The sequence below is a fragment of the Sinocyclocheilus grahami genome, unplaced genomic scaffold, assembly GCF_001515645.1.
Source record: "Sinocyclocheilus grahami isolate Dianchi unplaced genomic scaffold, SAMN03320097.WGS_v1.1 scaffold22.1, whole genome shotgun sequence".
Lineage (NCBI taxonomy): Eukaryota > Metazoa > Chordata > Actinopteri > Cypriniformes > Cyprinidae > Sinocyclocheilus > Sinocyclocheilus grahami.
In genome coordinates, this window is record NW_015505201.1 from 1600801 (window position 1) to 1623433 (window position 22633).

Below are 22633 nucleotides of genomic sequence, written 5' to 3' on the forward strand. Positions count from 1 at the left end.
AAAGGGAAAAAAATTCCCTTTTTTTTAAATACATATTTGTTTAGATTTTTTTTTTGACTGTTTTCACTTGTAAACAGTGCTTGATCTGTGCATATTTCTCTCCTAATTCAGACTATGAAGGGGGTATTATGGACAGAGAACACATGTGTTATAGCCAAAAGCAAGAATTTGAAGTAAAAAATGTCAGTGTTGGATTTGTTTCTTACAAACACACAGTATTGGACTTCACAAGACATTAATTGATGCATTGAAGTGGTGTGGATTATTGTGATGTTTTTATCAGCTGTTTTGACTCTCATTCTGACGGCACCCATTCACCATTCAAGTGATGTAATGCCACATTTCTCTAAATCTGTTCTGACGAAGAAACAAAAACATCTACATCTTGGATGCCCTGAGAGTAAGGAGATTTTTAGCAAATTTTCATTTTGGGGGAACTATTTTTATAAAGCAATGCTGCTACAATCAACAATAAATTTCAAGACTTGTTGGACACAGACTGTTTGATGTTTGATGCTTTTTAGGTTACATCAGGTTAGTGTTATTGCAAATGACATTGTTTCTCTGTGTTGAGTGATCCATGAAAAGCTTGTGTTGCCCTGCCACAACCTTTTACCTACAAATGCTGGGAGCACAGGGTCAAATGTCAGGCCGATGTTTTTTTTTGAGTGGGGTTGATTGTCAAGTTATTCAAAATATCTGTTAGGTGAGTAAATTAGTTAAACGAGTGAGAAAAAAAAACTAATCTGTCACAAAGATACTGTTCACCATTCAACAGATATTGCATCATTCACAAGCTTCAAACATTATAGACAGTTATAACCAAACATACTTCAAAACTGAGTATTCTTTCATCTTCCAAAACATCTGCATAGCGATGCTCAGCAATGGCAGGTTTCTGCTAAAAGGCACCCTTCGTCATCTTTGATGTCAACGACACGAGCGGCCTTCCCAGAGCTCCTACTGACCCTAAATCAACAAGCATTTACCCATAACGCATGATCAAGACGGGGCAGAACTGAATACAGATGAGTCCATGCAGGAGCTGTAACTCAATCCATCTGACCCTTGAACTCAAAAAAACGCCATCAGAAAAATCAATTCAGCTAATTATGAGTCCAATACAGGCAGATTATTTGCTCTTTATTGATGATTTTGCTTTTTAAGCACGTGAATATCACACCTAATTTATCTATTCACAAAATGAATGCTATTCTATTCACAATGTCTGAGCCACCTTGCCACCTTGTAAGGTAATGGTATAGGGATCTTTCCAAAATCATATGTGATCATATATTATTTAATACTTTTGTTTATTATTATTTTGTAAATAGTTATGTGCTTTAGGGTGTTTTGTGTAATATATTTATTTAAAGGTTATACATTTTATTTTAATGTTTATTGCATTATTTTAGTGTAATTTGTGTTACCCTAATGGCACCTTTTTATCATTGTGGGTGGAATAAAGGAATTCTCTGTATCTACAGGCCCATATTGTTCGGATCTTAAACCAGCTGTGGCCTGTAATGTCAGAGATGGTGGTACTTGGAAAATTAAGATGCTTCCTAAACACAGACATACAAACGTATCCTGTGAATGAAGCCATCACTCCACAGGTGTGTGTGTGTGTGTGTGTGTGTGTGTAGAGCGTGTCGTGGCAGCGCTCCGGTGAAGAGATACCGGGCATAAATCAGGTGTGAGCTGCACAGGTAGTCATTACACCCTCAGAGGTAACAACTGTTTCTCTCTCCATCATACATTCCTCCTTCCCTTCTTCCCTCAGGACACTATCAATATTCCTCTCTTATCACTGGCTTAAAGGAAGCTGCTCTCTCTCTCTTTCTGTCTGTCAGTGCTGCCGTATACATCTGGAGCAGCGTAATTGCCCTGTAATATTCTGCCAAACACACCTTGTACCTCCTTGATATCTCAATCCTCTACTTTTTTCCATGACATTTGTTTTAAGAAGTCAGTCCTGACAGCTCCTGCATTCAAACGCACACAAACATACCTTTTTTTAGCAAGGACACATTAAATTAAACAAAAGTGACATTAAAAACATTCATAATGATAATCGAATAAATGCTGTTCTTTTGAACTTTCTATTCATCAAAGAATTCTGGGGAGAAAATGTCTCAATTTCCAGAAAAAATATTAAGCTACAAAAACTGTATATAAAAAAGCTTGTTTTCAGCTTTGATGATAATTAAAAAAAAAAAAATGTTTCTTCAGCAAGTCGACATAATGAATGATTTCTGAAGGATCATGTGACACTGAAGACTGGAGGAATGATGCTGAAAATTCAGCTTTGCATCACAGGAATAAAATAATTTTTTTTAATATATTAAAATAGAACACAGTAATTTAAAACTGTAATAATATCTCACAATATTACTTGCAAAAACGTAAAAAATCTTGCAGACAAACGGTACTATTTATATATTTTCTCAGAATGCATTTCCCAGAATAAATTCTACTTCCTGTCATTCCAATGCAACTTCCTGTGCAGTATGCCCAATTCAATTGAATGTATTTGTTTTTCATGTCCATCTGACCTCTTCTATCTGCTTACACTGATATTTATTGCTAAAATGAGAATATTGGTGTGCATCAATTGATACTAAAATGACAAAGAAAACTTACATTTAGTAGCAAGAATCACAACTGGCCTCTAGTTTTCCACTGGTTTCTTGTGATAGGTGCTCCAATTTGTTCTGGGTATTAAATAAACCATGAAGCTTCAAAAACTCTCAAACGCACAGTCTGAAATATTCATCAGCTTTGTTAACAAAGAGAGAGCGAGAGAGCATGTGCTCTTATAAACTCAACAACAGAGCCGAGAATAATAGATAAAAAACCAACACAATATTTCCCTGCTCATTTCTCCCTTTTCAACAATAAATTAATTCAAGCAGATTACTGTAAAACATCCATTCCACGTGAAGATCATATAATTATCTATAGCCATCTTTTTTCCTCTCCACAGGCTTTTGGTAAACCGCAGGCTTGCCGTAAGGAATCCGTGAACCCTGAGTGCCGGATTCACCGCGGGAGAGAATAACACAAAAACACAGAATGCAACTACTGATGATGATACAACCACAAATTCCTCAAATACTCAGATCTCAGCTGGAGCAGAAGCAACATTATACGGTTATGATAATGCTGCTTGAAATGGTATGTGCTTTCGTTCCAGGTTTCATAAATCATCTTTTTGTCTTTGTCCTGTAGAGGACACGGTCATCGTGTGTCCTGCGTCCACTGGGAGAGTGTAAGATACATTAGTTAGTTTGAGTCAGGACATGTGTGCACTCATATCTGCAAACATGTGCACTTTCTGGGAACATGAGTGGACTGACCTACAGCAGAGTCTGTATTATGGGTTGCACATGTAGTCAATTAATTAAAAATCTACCACTATACGATGCTATAGGTCTGTATAAAATCATACATTGTACTTGTCAGTTGCACAAAATTAATGTCTTCAAAACTGTTCAGCATCATATGCATATACTCTATATATGGTATTATAGTCAACTTTACCTGAAGAAAGTAAAGTGAAATCAATTCACTAAGCATATTAAATACATATTATTGATTTTGTGATAAAGCACCAGCTTTTCACAGAAAATGTGATGCTGTAATGATGAAATGAGCTGTGAGTAATACTAAACAAAGGAGATGAATATAAAACATTTCAGATCAGAGTCCAACCGAACACGTGGTAGCTGGGCAAAATCATCTTTACCTTTATAAGTTGGCAGCCAGCATTGGTAAAATATGCAAAATCAGAGCCAAGTAGCAAAACTGTGGCCCAATTTGGTCTCAACATCTTCCAAAAGACTAGAAAGACACATGAATGACTGAGGCAACCACACTAATTTCTACCAACAAGACCATCTAGACCTTGCCCATCAGGCCAGACTCGTTCTTTTGTGGCCTTCAGCTCATATGGTGACTTCAAATCATGTAAGATCAAATTTAGAAGTTGAATGCAAGTCGTAATTATGAATGGGATTTTCTTTAGTTTCCAAGTTGAGAGCATCACTGAGAAAACACGTAGGATGCAATAAATTATTAAAACTAATGTATACAATATATACAGTGGGTACGGAAAGTATTCAGACCCCCTTAAATTTTTCACTCTTTGTTATATTGCAGCCATTTGCTAAAATAATTTATGTTATTTTTTTTTCCTCATTAATGTACTCACAGCACCCCATATTGACAGAAAAACACAGAATTGTTGACATTTTTGCAGATTTATTAAAAAAGAAAAACTGAAATATCACATGGTCCTAAGTATTCAGACCCTTTGCTGTGACACTCATATATTTAACTCAGGTGCTGTCCATTTCTTCTGATCATCCTTGAGATCGTTCTACACCTTCATTGGAGTCCAGCTGTGTTTGATTATACTGACTGGACTTGATTAGGAAAGCCACACACCAGTCTATATAAGACCTTACAGCTCACAGTCCATGTCAGAGCAAATGAGAATCATGAGGTCAAAGGAACCGCCTGAAGAGCTCAGAGACAGAATTGTGGCAAGACACAGATCTGGCCAAGGTTACAAAAAAAATTCTGCTGCACTTAAGGTTCCCAAGAGCACAGTGGCCTCCATTCCTTAAATGGAAGACGTTTGGGACCACCAGACCCCTTCCTAGAGCTGGCCATCCGGCCAAACTGAGCTATCGCGAGAGAAGAGCCTTGGTGAGAGAGGTAAAGAAGAACCCAAAGATCACTGTGGCTGAACTCCAGAGATGCAGTCGGGAGATGGGAGAAAGTTGTAGAAAGTCAACCATCACTGCAGCCCTCCACCAGTCGGGGCTTTATGGCAGAGTGGCCCGACGGAAGCCTCTCCTCAGTGCAAGACACATGAAAAAACACCTGAAGGACTCCAAGATGGTGAGAAATAAGATTCTCTGGTCGGATGAGACCAAGATAGAACTTTTTGGCCTTAATTCTAAGCGGTATGTGTGGAGAAAACCAGGCACTGCTCATCACCTGTCTAATACAGTCCCAACAGTGAAGCATGGTGGTGGCAGCATCATGCTGTGGGGGTGTTTTTCAGCTGCAGGGACAGGACGACTGGTTGCAATTGAGGGAAAGATGAATGCGGCCAAGTACAGGGATATCCTGGACGAAAACCTTCTCCAGAGTGCTCAGGACCTCAGACTGGGCTGAAGGTTTACCTTCCAACAAGACAATGACCTTAAGCACACAGCTAAAATAACGAAGGAGTGGCTTCACCACAACTCTGTGACTGTTCTTGAATGGCCCAGCCAGAGCCCTGACTTAAACCTAATTGAGCATCTCTGGAGAGACCTAAAAATGGCTGTCCACCAATGTTTACCATCCAACCTGACAGAACTGGGGAGGATCTGCAAGGAGGAATGGCAGAGGCTCCCCAAATCCAGGTGTGAAAAACTTGTTGCCTCTTTCCCAAAAAGACTCATGGCTGTATTAGATCAAAAGGGTGCTTCTACTAAATACTGAGCAAAGGGTCTGAATACTTAGGACCATGTGATATTTCAGTTTTTCTTTTTTAATAAATCTGCAAAAATGTCAACAATGCTGTGTTTTTCTGTCAATATGGGGTGCTGTGTGTACATTAATGAGGAAAAAAAATGAACTTAAATGATTTTAGCAAATGGCTGCAATATAACAAAGAGTGAACAATTTAAGGGGGTCTGAATACTTTCCGTACCCACTGTATGATACAATACAATATATGATTAAATTTACAGAACATTTATAAATTTAATAAAAGCATAAAAAAAGCAAAAACATACCCTATGCACATTCTTTAGTCATCATTTTGTAGACGTAGAAGTAAAAAATGAATTAAAAAATATTTTGAATTAAACTTTAAAAAATGTATTTTATGTAAAAAAAGGTACATCATCAACTTGATCCGACCAAAGTTATTCGAACACAACTGATGATGTAATTGCTCAATATTTTTATGGGATGAATTTGCTATCATTATCTCTGGCCGCACGTGAATGTTAAACATAAAATAAATCGGTTAAAACAAAAGAAATAAATATGAAACTTAACAAAAATGTACATTAATTGTAATTTTCCTAAACTCATAAGTAGCAGTATTTAAATATACGATTCTAAGCAAAGACACTCATTTATATAGACAACACCCAGCTGAGCCTAATCTATCCGATTTGAACCTCTCATGCTCTTTCTGTCTGTTCCATTAACCCACTCCACCTTTGACCTGCCTCAGCTCGAAGCAGAACATCTCTGTTAATAGATGCTCTTGTATGGTTAAAGAGCTCCAGCGATTACCACTACAGGAGGGCATTCTGGAAAGAAAAGATCACTTTCTGCTTGTCTTGGCCGTGGCGGGATGCACAGGAAGAGAAAGCGGTATTACTCAAGACTTTAGCACTGATAAATGAGTTCTCCCATCAGCCCAGAAACAGTCATTTCCATTTCATTGCACTCCACATGTGGTTGTCACCGCCATCCACGGCCGTGCCCCGAATCAGACAGAAAGCCCTTGTTGTCGAACCCAGAGCAAAGACGGATCCCGTGTTGGTCTTCTGGCACGATGTGGTTCATTTAGGACTTGTTTACTTGTGTAAAGTGATTATTAATTAGGTTTATAAAGGATTAAATTGTCGTTTATTTTCTCCCTTTAAGATGCAATGAATTTGTGCGTGTTGATTTGTGTGTGCGATTGTGACCTACTGACCTTGACTTCCTCAGCAGGGCACCACATGCACTATTGACCAAACGATGGAGGAGATGAGAAATCCTGATTGGAGAGGAGCCCTTACCTTGAAAACACAAGCACACATGATTCAGGCGGTGAGGTTATCTGAGGTCACGCTCTTTTGTAAAGTATGTGTGAGGAGTTCACTCCCTCTCTAACCTGATCTGAGGCAGCTTGACCTCCGAGAAACGCCGTCCAGCGCTGAATCTCTCAGATCAATCATAACAGCAGCACTGCGTGACTCTCGTTCAGATGTGAAGTCATGGGATATGAGATATAACTGTGCCTGGAGTGTGTGTCTGCGCGTACTTGTGATTATGAGGCTGTGGCAGAGATATGGGGTCAGGTTGTTTAATCTATATTACATCACATGTATTGAACTCTTGTGTTTAACCCTTAAATGGTTTTTGTATCCTGAGGGAGATAGATATTGGAGAGCCTGGGGGAGGAACAGTGAGTGAGACAAAAATAATATACTCTGGTATCAAAACTCCATCTTTATCTAAATATAAAATTATAAGATAAAAACTATAAAATTTTTAATAAAAAGCAGTATTTTGAAGACTATTTATGTTCCATTTAATGTGGTAATATAAAATCATTTTTATGGTATTTTGTTAATAAACAATGGCAAAACAAAAAAACATCTGCCATTATATTAAATAAGAATTTGAAGACATTGAATTTAATAAATTCTATATCTTGCATTCTGTGCCATAGCCAATCAAGGATTACTTGAAGGGATTGTTCACCAAAAAATTATCTACTCACCACATACTTTTTTCATACACTATCATATACCTTCAGAAGACGTGAAATATACTCTCTTTTTGGAGCTTGACAAGACCATGGTAAACATAAACTGTCATTGTATGGAAAAGCAGTCTGGACATTCTGCTAAACATCCTTTTGTGTTTACCTGAAGGAAAAAAAGTCATACTTGGTTTGACTGACATGGAGAGAGGAAGACGGAACTATTGTGAACTATTGTGTAAATTATTTCTTTAAATAATAAAGTTATTTTCTTTTCATGGTTGCACAGTTAAGTAGAAATAAAAAGTTTATTTCAACACCATGGTCATTTTAAATATCGTCATATGTCGTAAACAAATTACCTACAGTAAGACACATTGCAAAAATACAAAAATAATGTAATTTACTCAGTGAAATTTAAATGCTTGGTTAAAACTGTAATCTCAAAAGAGAATTCTATGTAAATAATCCTAAAGCATGCACAATCTCATGTACAAATAATATAAATATTTACATACATTCAACATGAATGCAATTTTATTCTTGGTTAAAATTAAAGCGCAATGAACTGGTGTTATGTTGCTTTGAAAAACGTCCCCAATCCAGACATTTTTAGACTGGAAAAATCTTTGTTTTGAACATTGCTTATAGATTTACAGGAATATAATTTTAGTATACCATACCTTGCCCAAAGGGGCTTTAACAAAACTAATAGATTCTGACATATTTTCAAGATCAGTCAAGATGGCTGGTGTTCAAGTGGGCATTTTTGCAAAAGGTTCATTTTTAAATGGTAAAGAATCTGTTTTTTAAGGGACTGGTCCAAACGAAAACAATATTTCTGAAAGATTTTTTCCTTGACTGGTCAAGAGATGATTAATTTCTGTCTTTGTATTTGGTTTAGAGTTCATTTTAATCCACATCCAGAGGCTCCATGGGCATTGTGACCCGTCTAACCTCACACTCGATTCCAGGCCTCATTGGCGCCTCTAGTGGTGGCGTCGGTTCCTGCTCTTGCGGAGCTCTTGAACATGCTTCCATTTGCCCTTTTGTTTTTGCTTCTTCTCTTTGTGCCAGAGCGTTTCGCAGTACTCATCCAGAGAGCGCACAGGAACACTCAACCTGCGCAAGTAGTCCTTATAGCGCTGACGAGGTTCGGTCACAGGCGGATTATCTGACGATTCCCGTGTAGCAGGTTGGTGTGCTTGGATCTGCCCGCGGTCCAGGACGTGAAGAGAGAGGTGGAGGAGTGTACGGGTGAAGCTGTGCTCCTGAGAGGTGCAGAAGTATGAACCTGCGTCGCTACGCTGGAGCCAACGAATCAGCAAACCTCGCTCGGTTATCAGCACACGCTCATCCGGTTTGATCTGCAACAAATTCACAGAATTACTGATTCTTTCATAAAAATCAACCATATCAACAAATACTTTCTTGGACACACACACAACAGCTTAATCACAGCCAAACAGTGATTTTATGTGTCACTTGCTGGGTTTATTCTCATAAATCATTCTGCCCAGGATCCCACAGCGAGACTCCTTCAAGGTCAGAGATCAGTCTTTAACCTCACGCTCCATTTCCTGCTGACCTCACATTACCTCACATCTGATTGATCATTAGAATCTAATTAGATAAATTAGTAGACCCTGTGATTTCAGGGTCTACTTTCAACTTAAAGTGTTTGCATGATCTATTGCACTGATCTATATCCAAGGTGTCCATCTTTCTGGTGACCTCTGACATAGGAAGTGCTCTGTGTTCAGTGCACACAAACTTGTTTGTGAAATCTGGTTAATTCATATGAATCAAAAAATTGTTCGTCACTTTGATTCACGTGATTCATCCTTTAAAAAGTCCCTGTGTATGGCATTTATTTCTGTAGTTTTATAGCTTTTAAGTAACTTTTTTTTACTCAAGAGTGCAAAAAAAACCATCTTCCAAATCAGGTCTTTACCCATATATGATAAACCTATAATAACGATTTATATTTTAGAAGTGTCTGGACAGATTTCACAGGAAATTTCATATTATTTGCATGCTATTTGCCCATCTGTGTAACATTGTGTTCCTACACAGAAAAAAGTAGCTCAGCCTCAGGCTGTGGGTAGCGTGAAGCTGAAAGTTTGTTGTCATAACAAACAAGAAAAATTGACCATGGATCATTCAAAATGACAAATTTTCAAAATAATGTTTGTAAAAACAGCAACAAAAAAAGACGAGATGTTCTATATCCATCTGTGCACCGGTGCCTCGAACCACATTTATCCATACAACGTTATTTAGTAAGAGGCATGCAGATTTAGTTTTAAATCATAATGGGTCAAAGTTATACAGTGTAGTTTTAAAGGCTGCTGATGTCAAAATCTTTTTGATTTAGTTGTATAAATAAAGCAGATTTACATTGCATTATGCATATTTATTATAAATTTAGGTTCAAGGCTGATGCTTTTAAGCCAAGAAAGATCTCTTTTCACAGATTTCGATTTAGTAAAATTAATCAGTTTTGCTGAATCATTTAAAATAACTGATTCAAAATAACAATTTATTCATAAATCAGTCATCTCCACCATTTTAAATCATGCTAATATTTTCTTTCTGTAAATATCAGTTTTCCATCTCTTCACCTCCCTTCCCTTCCGTTCCAGGCTGCTTATTCTTTCTCTCTTAAATTTTTTTCTGTTATCCGTGTTTTTGAGCCTGCTGATTTCTCCTGCTAGTCATGCTGGACTAAATCAATACAGCTGTGCAATAAGAAGAGGAGAGAAAGAAAAATTCAAAGCATACTGAATCCCCGTAAAAGGCACACAAACCGATTACTGCTGCATCGTCTTATGTTAATCTCTCTGCCATCTAAAGGACGCTTCAAGGAAATGCAATAGCCATAATTGCACCAAACAACTCTTTATATATTTGCATTTAAAATTTGGAGTGTGACTTTTAAGTGATACCTTGCAGAAACGTGGCAGGAATGAGAGGAAATAGGGTGGTTTCGCACTGTCTGCAGCACCTGTGACAGCTGGAACTAAAGAAAGGCTAAGGGCACATGAGTGTCAAGATGAAACGCGTGTGTATGTCATGGAGATGTTCTGGTGTGTGGGTGTGTTTTTAGTGAATGTGTGTGTCTGTGTTTCGTATCTCGGCAGTATATCAGGGTGTGTAACTCCCGCTGAAGGTTTTATTGGAGGGCAGGAGGAAACTGGCCTCTGATCACAGACGCAGGTTTAAGTGCAGCATCAGTCTCAGTGCCGGGTCAAAGGTATTAAAACCACGATACGAGGCCTCTGTCTGTCTGCGTCCCCTCCGCACACTGCTGGGTCTGGCTGTGGGTTTTGAGAAAAAGAGAGAAGGTCTGGAACCTTCAACACAGGATCTGTATCACATCTCAAACACTAGTTGGCCTGCCGGTGACCCACAGTCCTATGGGAAATTATATTTAGTTGTAAAAAGAGGGTAGTGAAGAGCGTGGAAAAAATGGGTAGAGGGATGGAGGGAAAAAGAGGGAGAGAAGGCATGAAGGAGTGAGAACAGCCCTGTTTAGAATTGGTAGTCAATAACAGGTTCTTATTCAGATTTTGTAAATAATACTGGCAAGATTTTCATGATGTTTGGTTTTGTTAATAGTTCCAGAATGTCAGCTTGTCATAATAAAATATGCTCCATACTTAATGCTTTTAAACTTTAGACTAAAACTTTGCTGTTGTCATGTCGGCCATGCATCATTTGGATTGTACTTGAAATATCACCTTTTCAAAAATGTAATTATTCAAATTACTTAGAATTAGCATACAGTAAATCTGTTAATCGTGAAAACAATTAAATTGAATTAGTTGAACATGGTTCAAATATGGCTAGATCAAGCAAGATTAATTTAGTTAAAATGTATGATTGGTTTGCATAATAATTTTGATTTATTGATGATAAATATATAAAAATAGTTAAAGCATATTTAATACACATTCAGGGTATTAGCACTATGACTTGAGTCAAGTCAAGTCACCTTTATTTACATAGCGCTTTTAACAATACATTGTCAAAGCAGCTTTACAGTATTAAATAGGAAAATAGTGTGTGATAATGCAAAAGGACAACAGTAAACACTCAATTTTCAGTTAAACTTACTCTTTTTTGTTTCATAGGCCTAATTATTTTTAAGAGTGTATCACCTTTGCATGCCTTTAGACTTTTTTTTTTACAACAAAATCAATCCAAGTCAGTTTAGGCATCTTTTTAAGAATTATGTAACAAGTTAATTGTTTTTATAGAATTGTTAAAGAGCTAAAATCAGAATTAGAACCAGAATAAATAAATTCTTTACAGTTCCCATCCCATAGTTCTCTTGTTGTGCTCTCATCTATGTGGGATATGAAGGGTCCATTCTGTTATTGCAACCAGATATCTGTTTACTCTGATTCGATAAACATTCACACAAACACCCAAGCGCTGTTTTCTCTGCTATCATTCATTACTGTCTTTTACAAGGTGAAGTGTGGGCTGATATTTTAAGATTGCACCACACGTGTGAGATTGTGCATGTGTTGCAGGTGTTTTGGGTAGCTGTGTGGTAGGGAGTCGTTTTGTGCAGTGAGAAAGAAACGAGGAGAAGAAAAGCAGGAAGGGAAACTAAAACAAAACAAATGCATCATAGCAGGAGTAATGTTTACTTGAGACGTGGGACAGCAGGATATTTCTAAAAGCAGGAAATGGCATGTTTTTTCTCGAATTGCATCTACCCTGCATGTGACATTTGTGCTGAGATTTGGCCTTCTGCTGTCATGCCTCCCCAAACGTGTCTTCAAATAAATTCTCTCTCTCTCACACACACACACACACACACACACACACACACACACACACACACACACACACACTCCTGTTGGGACTAATTGTTGTGGTGATGGATCAATAAAAGGATATGCTGATCTATCACTCCAGAGTCAGGTCTTGGCCTCTGTCTGTTCATCACAGCTAATAAAGACAAGAGACACCCACGGCACAAGGTTAAATTGACCTCTGCATCCGCACTATGAACTTTCCACTTCACACATAGCTCCATTACTACTCACTTGAAAGGACTGCTGTTCACAAATGCTGCATAAATCTGTTTTAGAAGATAGCACAAATAAACTCTCTCACGCAGTTTAAAGGGACAAGGATATCTGAAAGATGAATGTATTTGTATGTGTTTCTAAAGTAAGATATGCATGTCACCCAGGTGCGTGACTCCCAATCGACAGCAGTGAAGATGAGATGAGATTAAATGCGTAGGTGTAAAACACTGAATAAGAGAGATGAATCCACAAGTGAAGGTCACTTCTTGACAGCACTGCTGTGTTCTGTATCTCTGTTTGTGTTCCCTCAGTTTCTAAGCCTCAGGCCATTTTCACAATTACCAATAGAACTGTTCCAGTTCTCTGTTTCTCTGTTATAACACATTGTTTAGTAAGACGATCTTCAGAATTATGCAACATCTATTTTTCCTAAGCATCAGGGGGTTCAGAGTTACTGTAAATCAGCTTCTAGAGTGTGTCCAATCATAAAAAGCCTATGATATTGAAAATATATTGTTATGAAAGAGACTGGAATAAATACTTATTAAATATTTACTATGGAGTGTAACTAACTACTTACTAACTGACCAAAAAAAGAAAGAAAGAGAGAGAGAGCTAGGAAAGTGTGTGAATAATACACACACACACACAAAGGCGCAGACTGAGACAGATGTATGTTGATTTTACCTCTTGACGTTGGTCCGCTCCTGGCTTCAGTATGAACCAGCGAATCAAGGCCTGCTGGGATTTTGAAACGCACTCAAGAAAAGAGGAGTTACTCTCTACTCCATACAACACCTTCTCCTCGACATTCCTCCCTAACACTGCCAAAGATAGAGAGAGAGAGTGATCAGCATATCAGAAAGACAGTAAAGGTATTTTTTGGGTTAGTGTTGAGATCCATTAGGTGAGCCCCACAGGACAATGCAGCATCTTAAAACAAAACAGAGCTTTTATGCTCCATATGTGCACACACACACACACACACACACACACACATATGCCTCCTTACCATCCTCTGTGTCCCAGCAATGGCTGGATGGGTCTCCATGTTTGATATCCTGCCTTCTGGCCCTCCTGTAAGCACAAGTAAAAAAGCCTTTTTTTAGATTCAGATTCATTTTGATTACATTTTAGACTTCTTAAACAACAACAATATTTAAAGAGCTGCTGATCAAATTAAGGCAAATACAGTTTGAGTTTTTAATATTGTTCAGCATCCATGCATTAATATTCAAACAGTATAACATTTTCAGACACAGAATTTGTATAATGGATATGCATTCTTCTTGTTATGCCAAGCTATAAAATATTGTATTGGGTAGAAATTCTGTGTGAAAAATATTTGTTAAATCCTTATTGAGAAAATCACAAACAACTGAAAAAGTGGGTCATGGGGTCTATGAATATTGTTGTAGACAATGGAGTCCTGGAGCCAAAAAGGTTGAGAACCACTAGATAAATCAATCATAAATCCAAAATAGCAAGAGCAATTAGAACAAAAGATATAAACTGGCTGATCTAAAGGTTAATCTTCAGAACAAGAAAAGAATAAGACTACAGTCATGCTATGTATTTTATTCCATTTTAAACACAAAAGCAGTACCACCATGATTTTTCTAAAAATACCCATAGCTCTTTCTGTAGTACAACAAACTTCAGTGAATCTTAATGAAGCCACAAAGCGTATTTCAAACAGAGCCATCTGACAGCCAAATAATCTCCAAAACAAACAAAAATTCCTCTCTCTGTGTGTCTCCCTATCTCTCGCTCGCTCTCTCTGCAGGACTGACCTGGCCTCCTTGCGTCAGTGGCGGACCGGAGAGCCGGGGAGAGAAAGGGCAAGAAAATTTCTCTGGCAGCTCACATACATCATCTCAACAACAAAGCAACTTTAATCAATTTGCCTGTCCAGTCCAGTCTCACTACACCCTATGGCACAGGAAAAATCTAATATTTATCATTTTCTTCTCTGTGCTGAACTCCAGGAAACAACTCACCCTGGAGAAGTAGGTCAGAAAGAGGGCACCACAAAACCCTCTCTCTCTTTTAACTTTCTGCTATCCCAAAAACCTCAGAGCACCAAACTGCACACGGTGCACATCTCTGGGATATTGTAGGACACATGTGGCTTTGCGTTTTTGTGTGTGCCGATAAGAAGACAGAACAGTTAAACAGAAGTGCTGACTCTGTGAATCAATGTCAAGGCTTTGCATCGACTCTTTGGGACAATGTCTTTATCGGTTCATGTGTGTGTGTGTTACCTTTTGGAGGCTGGAATGTATCTGGAGCACTGGGTGCCGTCCCAAGCGCAGTAGGGGTCTCTAGCCAGACAGCATTCTGCACAGCCCTGCCCATAAATATGGCACCTGTGAAGGGACACCTGCACCAACCCGTCGCTTCCTCCAACAAACAGCTGCTGCTGCACACACAAACACACATAAACAAAGTACTAAACCAGGTGCAATGACAAAAAAAAGTGCTTACTGGAGCAAACTCTCTAACAGAGTTAACAATCAGCATAATTTGTCTTTTTGGTTCAACAAACTCTAAAAAGAAGTATGTGTGCATGTGACTCAGAGAAATAAGCAAACAACAATATGTACAATAACAGTTGTGGTGCTATTGCTTTTCTCTCAGCATGAGTCTGAAAAAAATCAGGCAGTCACAGCAGAGCTTCCCATAAAACACCCTTGTAAAAGCAAATGCTGTTCAGGAACTTATTTGAAACCATTTAATGATTTCAAGTGGTAGTATTCACCGTAGCGAATTAGAGGCAGAAGTAAAATGCTGATTAGATAATGAGACAAAGTTTCCATCCGACCCCTGTATTGTCCATATGATTTCTTATCTGTACTCTATTATCCTCTGCTATTAAAAAGAAAAAGGCCTTAAAAAAATAATAATTGTGGAAAGAATTGGTCAAGTGGCCCGCTGATGTAACCATAAGGTTCTATCTTTGTGCAGTAGAACGGAGGACAAAAGCTTTTTGGGTGAACCGCAAACTTAACCATGAACTCCAAAAGATAATAAGAGATAATTGGACAAATGGGAGTGAAGAGGAAAAATGAAAGGAATGGCCAAAAAAACAGGAGAAACAGACTTATCTGTGAGACTCTGATAAAACAGTACAAACAATGGCGGCTATAACACATCTGTTATGAGACTGAGGCTTGAGTTTGTTTTTCTTAAATATAACAAACAGTCCTGTAGAATGTCTAAAACAGCTGGCTGGTGAACGCTGTCAGTCAATTCTTGAGGAAATAATTTATGAAATTATTAATTTTCTTTTTTTATTTCCCAAGCTAAATATTTAGTTCACTAGAACCAAGTTTGAACTTCTGTTCTTACCTGCTTTGAGGAGATTTCCATGTTGAGGATGGCCGAGGGACTCTGGATAAATAAATACACCAATATTGTTAGAAGGTGAACTTTTTGTTTATTAGTGTTTGTTTATTATTGTTATTAGTGTGTTGTTGTTCATTCATCCTCTTTGCAACATTTACCTTGAACACCTGAAGCTCCTCTAAGATGATCTCCTCTGTGGACCAGTTTTCTTGAGTGATGCTGACAACCTTCAAAACTGATCCCATATCTGTACAGACACACACGCACACATTTTTGTATCTTAAGCTGTACTGCCATCTGCTGGCTGTTTTACAAGAAAAACGTTCTTGTGTGCTTTACAAGAAAATACTATTTCCGTGTTTCTGCTTCTAAACTTCAAGTTTAATTCCGTTTGTTACACTGTGTAATTATTTGTGAAATTTCCAAGCAATTTCTGAGTGAAAATTGTTTCTACACCAGTATTTGTTTCAGTGTACAGGGTTTAAAGTGTATCAAACCTTTACTGCATTTTGGACACCACAGTTAACAAGCAAAATGCTGTCTTTGTAGCCACTTTACTGGATCATTAAAGCTTTTTAAAATACTAAAATAAAATATGCATCATATTTTCTTAATTAGTGCAAAATGCAACATTATATCTAATTGTTACATAACACTAGTAACATTTGTGTTATCTTTTTTACCTGTGCCCAAGAACATAACAGCATACTGTCCATCCTCAGCTGCCACCTGGTCCACTACAATCTGAGTAAGCCGATACTCTGTATTGATACGAGTGAAAATTGGCCGGCCCGTCATTGGGTGCACAGAGCGGTACATTAGCGGGTGCAGCCGTATAAAACTAATGACTTCATCTGGAAAGTCTTTAGTCGTTTTTATATGAGGATCATATGTCCGACTGGGGCACTGCGAAAGAAAGATATGATTTACAGTTATACATTTTTAAATGAAAACAGTAAAACATCCTGGAACTAATTACAAATATGCACTCAAATTAAGTATTGTAACTGCCTTTGGCATTATAATAAATTATGCATTTGTGTAAACCAGGAACATCCAATCATGCTCCAGTAGGGCCAGCGTCATTCAGAGTTTAGCTCCAACACACAATTCCTGGGAGTTTTTGGTGAGTCTGACGACCTTTACTAGCTGGTTCAGGTGTGTTTAATTAGGGTTGGAGCTAAACTCTGCAGGACAGTCTTCTTTCAGGAGCAGGTTTGGACACCCCTGGTGTAAACAGTATTTTGATTCACTGTATGTAAAGTGTTAGGCATATATATAGTTATGTCTCCCTCTAGTGGTAATGTATAAAACTCCTCACTCAAAGTATCAGTGACAAAAAAGTGAGACGAAAAACAGCCCTGATAGAGTGTTACTAACAGTGCCTGGTCTTGGGTAGGGGATTCTGTCTTCATATTCCACCCAGCGATGGTCTGGTCCCTCTTTATGAGCATACGGTCCATTAAACACAGCACGGATGTCTTCCATATTGTAGACACATACTGCTGATCCTCTAAAGATAGAACTGACCCCAAAAAATATGTTGAAAACAAAACAACATGAATACCACAGTAAAAGAAAAGGCATTACAAATGGGCAAATATACAAATAACCATGTTTTTAATTGCTATATTCATCTATAAAAAATATATTTAAAATCATTTTAAACCAAATCAACATTTCACAATGAATTTCAAGCTATGGTACTCAGACCAAAAGCAATGAAATATTGACATGCTCACTGTAGGAGCTGTGTCTCACCTGGTGGTGGTGAACACTCCGTACACCATTGGATTTCTTTCATCTCTGCTAGGGAGGAGAAAGATGTCCTCTGTAACACACACACACACACACACAATAAATAAAAAAATCACAATAAACATCTTTTTAAATGCTAAGAAGTATAATAAAACTGAAATATGTTTTTGTGAGAGGGAGCAGGAACAGAAAACATATCACTCACGGAGCTCATCAAAGTGCGTGTCCACTCCATCTGGTACAGGAATGGAGCACACAAGTCTTGCTTTGAGGAATGTCGTCCACTTGTTGGTAAGACTTCTCAAACCTCCAACGTCATTCTGTATGCAAACACAAAAGCATAGAGGGTCTCTTAATTCTGTCGTGCTGAAAGCATGTTTATCATTTAAATCCTAAAATTTATAGTCTTTATAATAAGAGTGAAAAACCAGCATTTGATTCTGATTAGAACAGCTTATCTAATTAAGCATGGAACTACAAAAAAACACATACCACTCAGTTCTAAACAGACTTCAGAGGTACACAAACTCACACACAAGAGAGACAAAGAAAGAGAGTTCAAGAAATTGAGAAGAGTGAGTGAGGGAGTTTATAATGGGAATATAACGACCCTCTCTGTGAATTCTCCAAGTGCAGGTTTATGTCTTTAGGTGCACAATAGAGCACTGAGAGGTATTAGAACGAGAAGACATGCTGAGGACACTTAAATGAATCTCCTCATTATAGCCAGAAGGGTTTAATCAAAGGATTGCAATGATTTCACCTACACCCACTTAGAGCAGCAAACATATTCCTCCTCTGACATTATCCTTGTTGAAAAACACACACTTGAGAAAAAGTGGGGGGGGGGAGAGACCTAAAAGAGGTTTAGGAGTGGTGTTATCCAAATTCTTTAATCTTCAAAGATGCCCTCTCTAGTGTTAGGCCAGTTATCCAGTGAGGAATCTGGCCTCGGATAGCTTTACAGCTCACTCCTAAAGCTATAAAAACCCACTTGCTTCAGACCAAGAATTTTGCAATAGAGCTTGGAATTTTTATAGCATACAGTCCGGGAGGATGAGCCTACAGCATTAAGGAAACTGCTTTAAATCATTTACTTTTTATAATTGCAGGCTGACAGGTGACTTGCATGGACAATTACTTAAAATGACTATGGAGCTCTATTCAATATTTGATTCTGATTGGTCAAATGCAGCATTCTGCATTGAAATATTTTTGCATATCAATAACTGTTTACAACATACAGTATAAATTGTATCATTTCTATATTAAACATTTAAAAGTCTGGGGTCAGAAAGACTTTTTACTGTTTCTGAGAGAACTCTCTTATGTTCACCAAGGTTGCATTTATTTGATGGAAAATACAGTAAAACAGTAACATTGTGAAATCATATTACAATTTAAACACTTTTCTATTTTAATATATTTTTAAATTGAATATATTTCTGTGATGCAAAGCTGAATTTTCTTCAGCCATTACTCCAGTCATCAGTGTCACATAAAATAAAATAAAATCTTACTGACCCCAAACTAAACTGAAATGAAGTTGAATAGATATGACTTACAACTTATTGCCTGGTTGTTCCTTGATTTGATATTCTATCTATAGTGCAAGTTTCTTTATTTGCACATCGTAAACGGAATTAATAATTGTGGTGGTTTTTACCCCGGCGCCTGAACCCAATAATTTATGGCTAAATACCGCTACAATTTAAATGGTAGTGTACATGTATCAGTGCTGGTTTTATGTCTCTTGTATCACTCATATTACTATTTGGTTTCTTTCTTCTCACATAATACAATAATTTTAACTCAAAACAGTATTTAATAAGCAGTATAATGTGTATAGTCAGACTATACATTAGTTTCTTCATAAATTAAAAACCAGAAAAAGAAAATCTACAGCTGTCTTTTCATATGTTTTTGTTTAAAACGCATGCCATTTGTTTATTGCATTGATTATCCATGTGTACATGTTGAGGGTTTTAAAAGTTCAAAACAAGATTAAATGTAGCTAATAATATTCAATTAAACTGAAGGGTTTTTTATGAGTAATGGCCACCCAGGATCGCAAACGGCAAAATTACTTTCATCTTCTGTGTGCTTTGATGACAGCCTTGTGGAAGAGACCTTTGTGAAGGGAATCAATTACTCACTTTCTTTAGGGAGTGACCTTGTGAATAGAGTTCATTTCCCACAGTGTTCTTCATGGATGTAAAAATTATGCATTTGCGGTCAGTGTGATGCTTGAAGTGTTGTTCACCATAGTTTATCTTGACTTCAGATTAATTCAAATCTGACTTATTTATGGATGGTTTTTATGTAATGCCCCCAGCCTTCATAGTGAACTGCTGTTAAGGGATGGGCAAAACACAATGTGTTAACATGGAGTCACTTAGCACACTTATTTCGCTACGCAAGGGACTTCCACTGTCATCATGAACAATGACTTGGGCTGCAATTACATGGCCAGACCTCTGCTATGATTTACCCCGCCTGACAACAGTGGTTTGGTCTACTTTCAGCAGATCACATCAAGGGGAACGTACCAGGAATCCTCCCCTCCCAGGGGAAGCACGTTTAATCTTATGTGCTACGGAAGGATCAGAGAGATGAAGTGAGTTCCTCTCTGATCAGGCAGCATGAGGACAGGTCTTACCCGGCAGATCCGGGCGACACGAGACAGCACGCTCTTGTCCGTAGTGCTCCCATCACGGGACGCCTCGCGGAAAAAGAAGTAAATCTTGTCATCGTCAGGGTTGTAGGTGTCCGCGATGGGATGGGCGAAAATAAACTTGCCCTCTGTGGGGACAAAAGAGAAAAGCTGGTTAGCTTTATTATGGTCAATTGGTCATTTATTTCTGTCATGCCAATCCACCTATTACTTTATAAGACTCACAAGAAAGTGTAGAGGCCTATTAAAAGAGTTAAGACTCACTGTTTGTGTGTTTGACAGAGTATAAAGACAAAACTGTTTCCTACTGTTTAGTGTAAATGCTAGGCATTTCCTTTTAGACTCACAGCAGACTGTTAATGGGTGTTTAGGATTTGGAAAATAGACTGTGTGGATTTAAACTCCATTAAATTGCATCAGTCACTAGAAGAGCTCTAACATTGAGGAGGAAACCAAAGGTGGAAGAAAGACAGTCATTAACTCAATGACTAGACAAAGACTGTATTATACTGGACTCTCTGCAAATGACTCAGACTCAAATAGAGAGGGGAGAAGAGGAGATGAAAATGCCAGCAATTGGTATAAAGGATTGGATTGTTACTACTCTAGTAACAAGTTCAAGTTATTATTCAAGTTATTCAAGTCCAAGCTGAATATATACTGTATCACATTTAGTTTTTCAAGATATTTAAGAGGTGAAAGTCCAGAGATAATATTTATGAGCTATTTGACACATTTATGGATATATCTAAAAACCTCAGGTTGAGTTAATAACAGCAAATGCAATTTTGTACACTCTGGCAACTCTCACACACCTGACCATAATTTTTTTTTCTATGCTGGGTGATTTGACTCATCAATTTTTATGATGTAAGGATCTTTTCTCCTAATCATATGAGTTAAATATCCTAGACACACAGGCAACGCCTCAAATGTGGCACATTTTAATGCCGTAATAACTTTTCTACAGACTGTGAGAATAAATCAGTTTGTGGTATCAGTGTATTAATGACTGTGCCTTTGCTATGTTCTGTGGTTTTAGTTTTTCCCATTCTGTCACTAATGTATGTGTGTTAGCATGAGTGTGAGCTTATGTGTGTGGCCAAATGCTGTTTTTATATACACTACCGTTTAGGGTACACAAAAGTTTAGGGTAAGTAAGACTTCTTTTTTGTGGAAAGAAATGAATACTTTTTTTCAGAGAGGATGCATTAATTCTATGAAAAGCAAAAGATTTCTATTTCCAATAAATGCTAAATGTTTTTTTTCTATCATTCATAAAAGAATCCTGAACAAATATTAAGCAGCACAACTGTTTTCAACACTGATTATGATAGGAAAGGCTTTTTTTAAATCACCAAATTAGTATAATAAAATTATAGAATTATGTGACATTGAAGACTGGAGTAATATGTGCTGAAAATTTAGCTTTGCATCACAGGAATAAACTAAATTAAAAAAAACATCAAAATAGCAAACAGTTATTTTAAATTGTAATACTATTAAATAATATTGATGTTTTTACTGTATGCTTTGATCAAATAAATGCAGCCTTAGTGAGCATAATTGATTTATTTCAAAAACAAAAATGCAACATGTAAACCATCACTGCAAAATTCCCTCATTAAACTCCCTCATTCGGAACTTTTCAAGGACAATAAATTAAACCTAGAAACTAAACTAAACAGGTTGTATGTCATTCAATGAGTGCTGGTATGAGTGTATTGGAGTGGACTGGTGGGGAGTGCTGACCGTTGATCCAGTAGTCCTCAGAGATGTCTGTGCGAATGTACTGCTGGTCTGGGGGTGGCCCAAGAGAGCGGCTAAACGTGCTGTCCTTGCCCAGGAAATCAGACGCCGTGCCAGCATAGAGATACTGATCTGAAAACAAAAAGGGAGCATCTCAGCGTAAACATAGAGCTGTGGTCAGTCGGGCTGTAGGCACGTTTACTACAGTGACCATCAAGTCATTAGCATCAGCATTCTCTTGTTCTCTTTTCCTCACACGTGCACTGAAAAAAATTATTCAATGAATTTACAAATTTTTCGGTCACTTCTGACTGAAGAATTTTAGATTTTGAATTTTTTTAAATCGTAGCTTCACCAGAATGGTACGAAACTTGGTGACCTTTATAGCACTTGGTATGTGAACACAAAAAAATTTGAGGGCATGGTTTGAAAAAACTAAGTGGTCGTAAAAAATAGTCACATTCCTGGTCTTCGGTCAAAAATGACTGACCATAGGAAATGAATGGGAAATGGAAAAACAATCGAAAATACAGAACCTTTTTGTGTGTACAATCTACAAATCCCACA

General features: G+C 37.7%; 1 protein-coding gene across 2 annotated transcripts in view; it reads right to left on the bottom strand.

Annotated features, from left to right (window-relative positions):
* Window positions 1-7884: 7884 nt before the first annotated feature.
* sema3d (sema domain, immunoglobulin domain (Ig), short basic domain, secreted, (semaphorin) 3D) overlaps window positions 7885-22633 on the bottom strand; it is a 35164-nt gene continuing 20415 nt past the window's right edge. The window contains exons 7-18 of one of the 2 annotated variants that reach the window (XM_016243221.1): window positions 22070-22198; window positions 20303-20445; window positions 17849-17963; window positions 17647-17716; window positions 17266-17410; window positions 16569-16791; window positions 16044-16132; window positions 15889-15930; window positions 14802-14956; window positions 13550-13614; window positions 13225-13361; window positions 7885-8856 (exon numbers count right to left, since the gene is read on the bottom strand). In XM_016243221.1, coding sequence (XP_016098707.1) covers window positions 8479-8856; window positions 13225-13361; window positions 13550-13614; window positions 14802-14956; window positions 15889-15930; window positions 16044-16132; window positions 16569-16791; window positions 17266-17410; window positions 17647-17716; window positions 17849-17963; window positions 20303-20445; window positions 22070-22198 — 1691 coding nt within the window. In that variant the 3' untranslated portion in view covers window positions 7885-8478. Of the gene's footprint in view, window positions 8857-13224; window positions 13362-13549; window positions 13615-14801; window positions 14960-15888; window positions 15931-16043; window positions 16133-16568; window positions 16792-17265; window positions 17411-17646; window positions 17717-17848; window positions 17964-20302; window positions 20446-22069; window positions 22199-22633 lie in introns of both variants that reach the window. The other variant, XM_016243214.1, reaches the window with a different exon arrangement.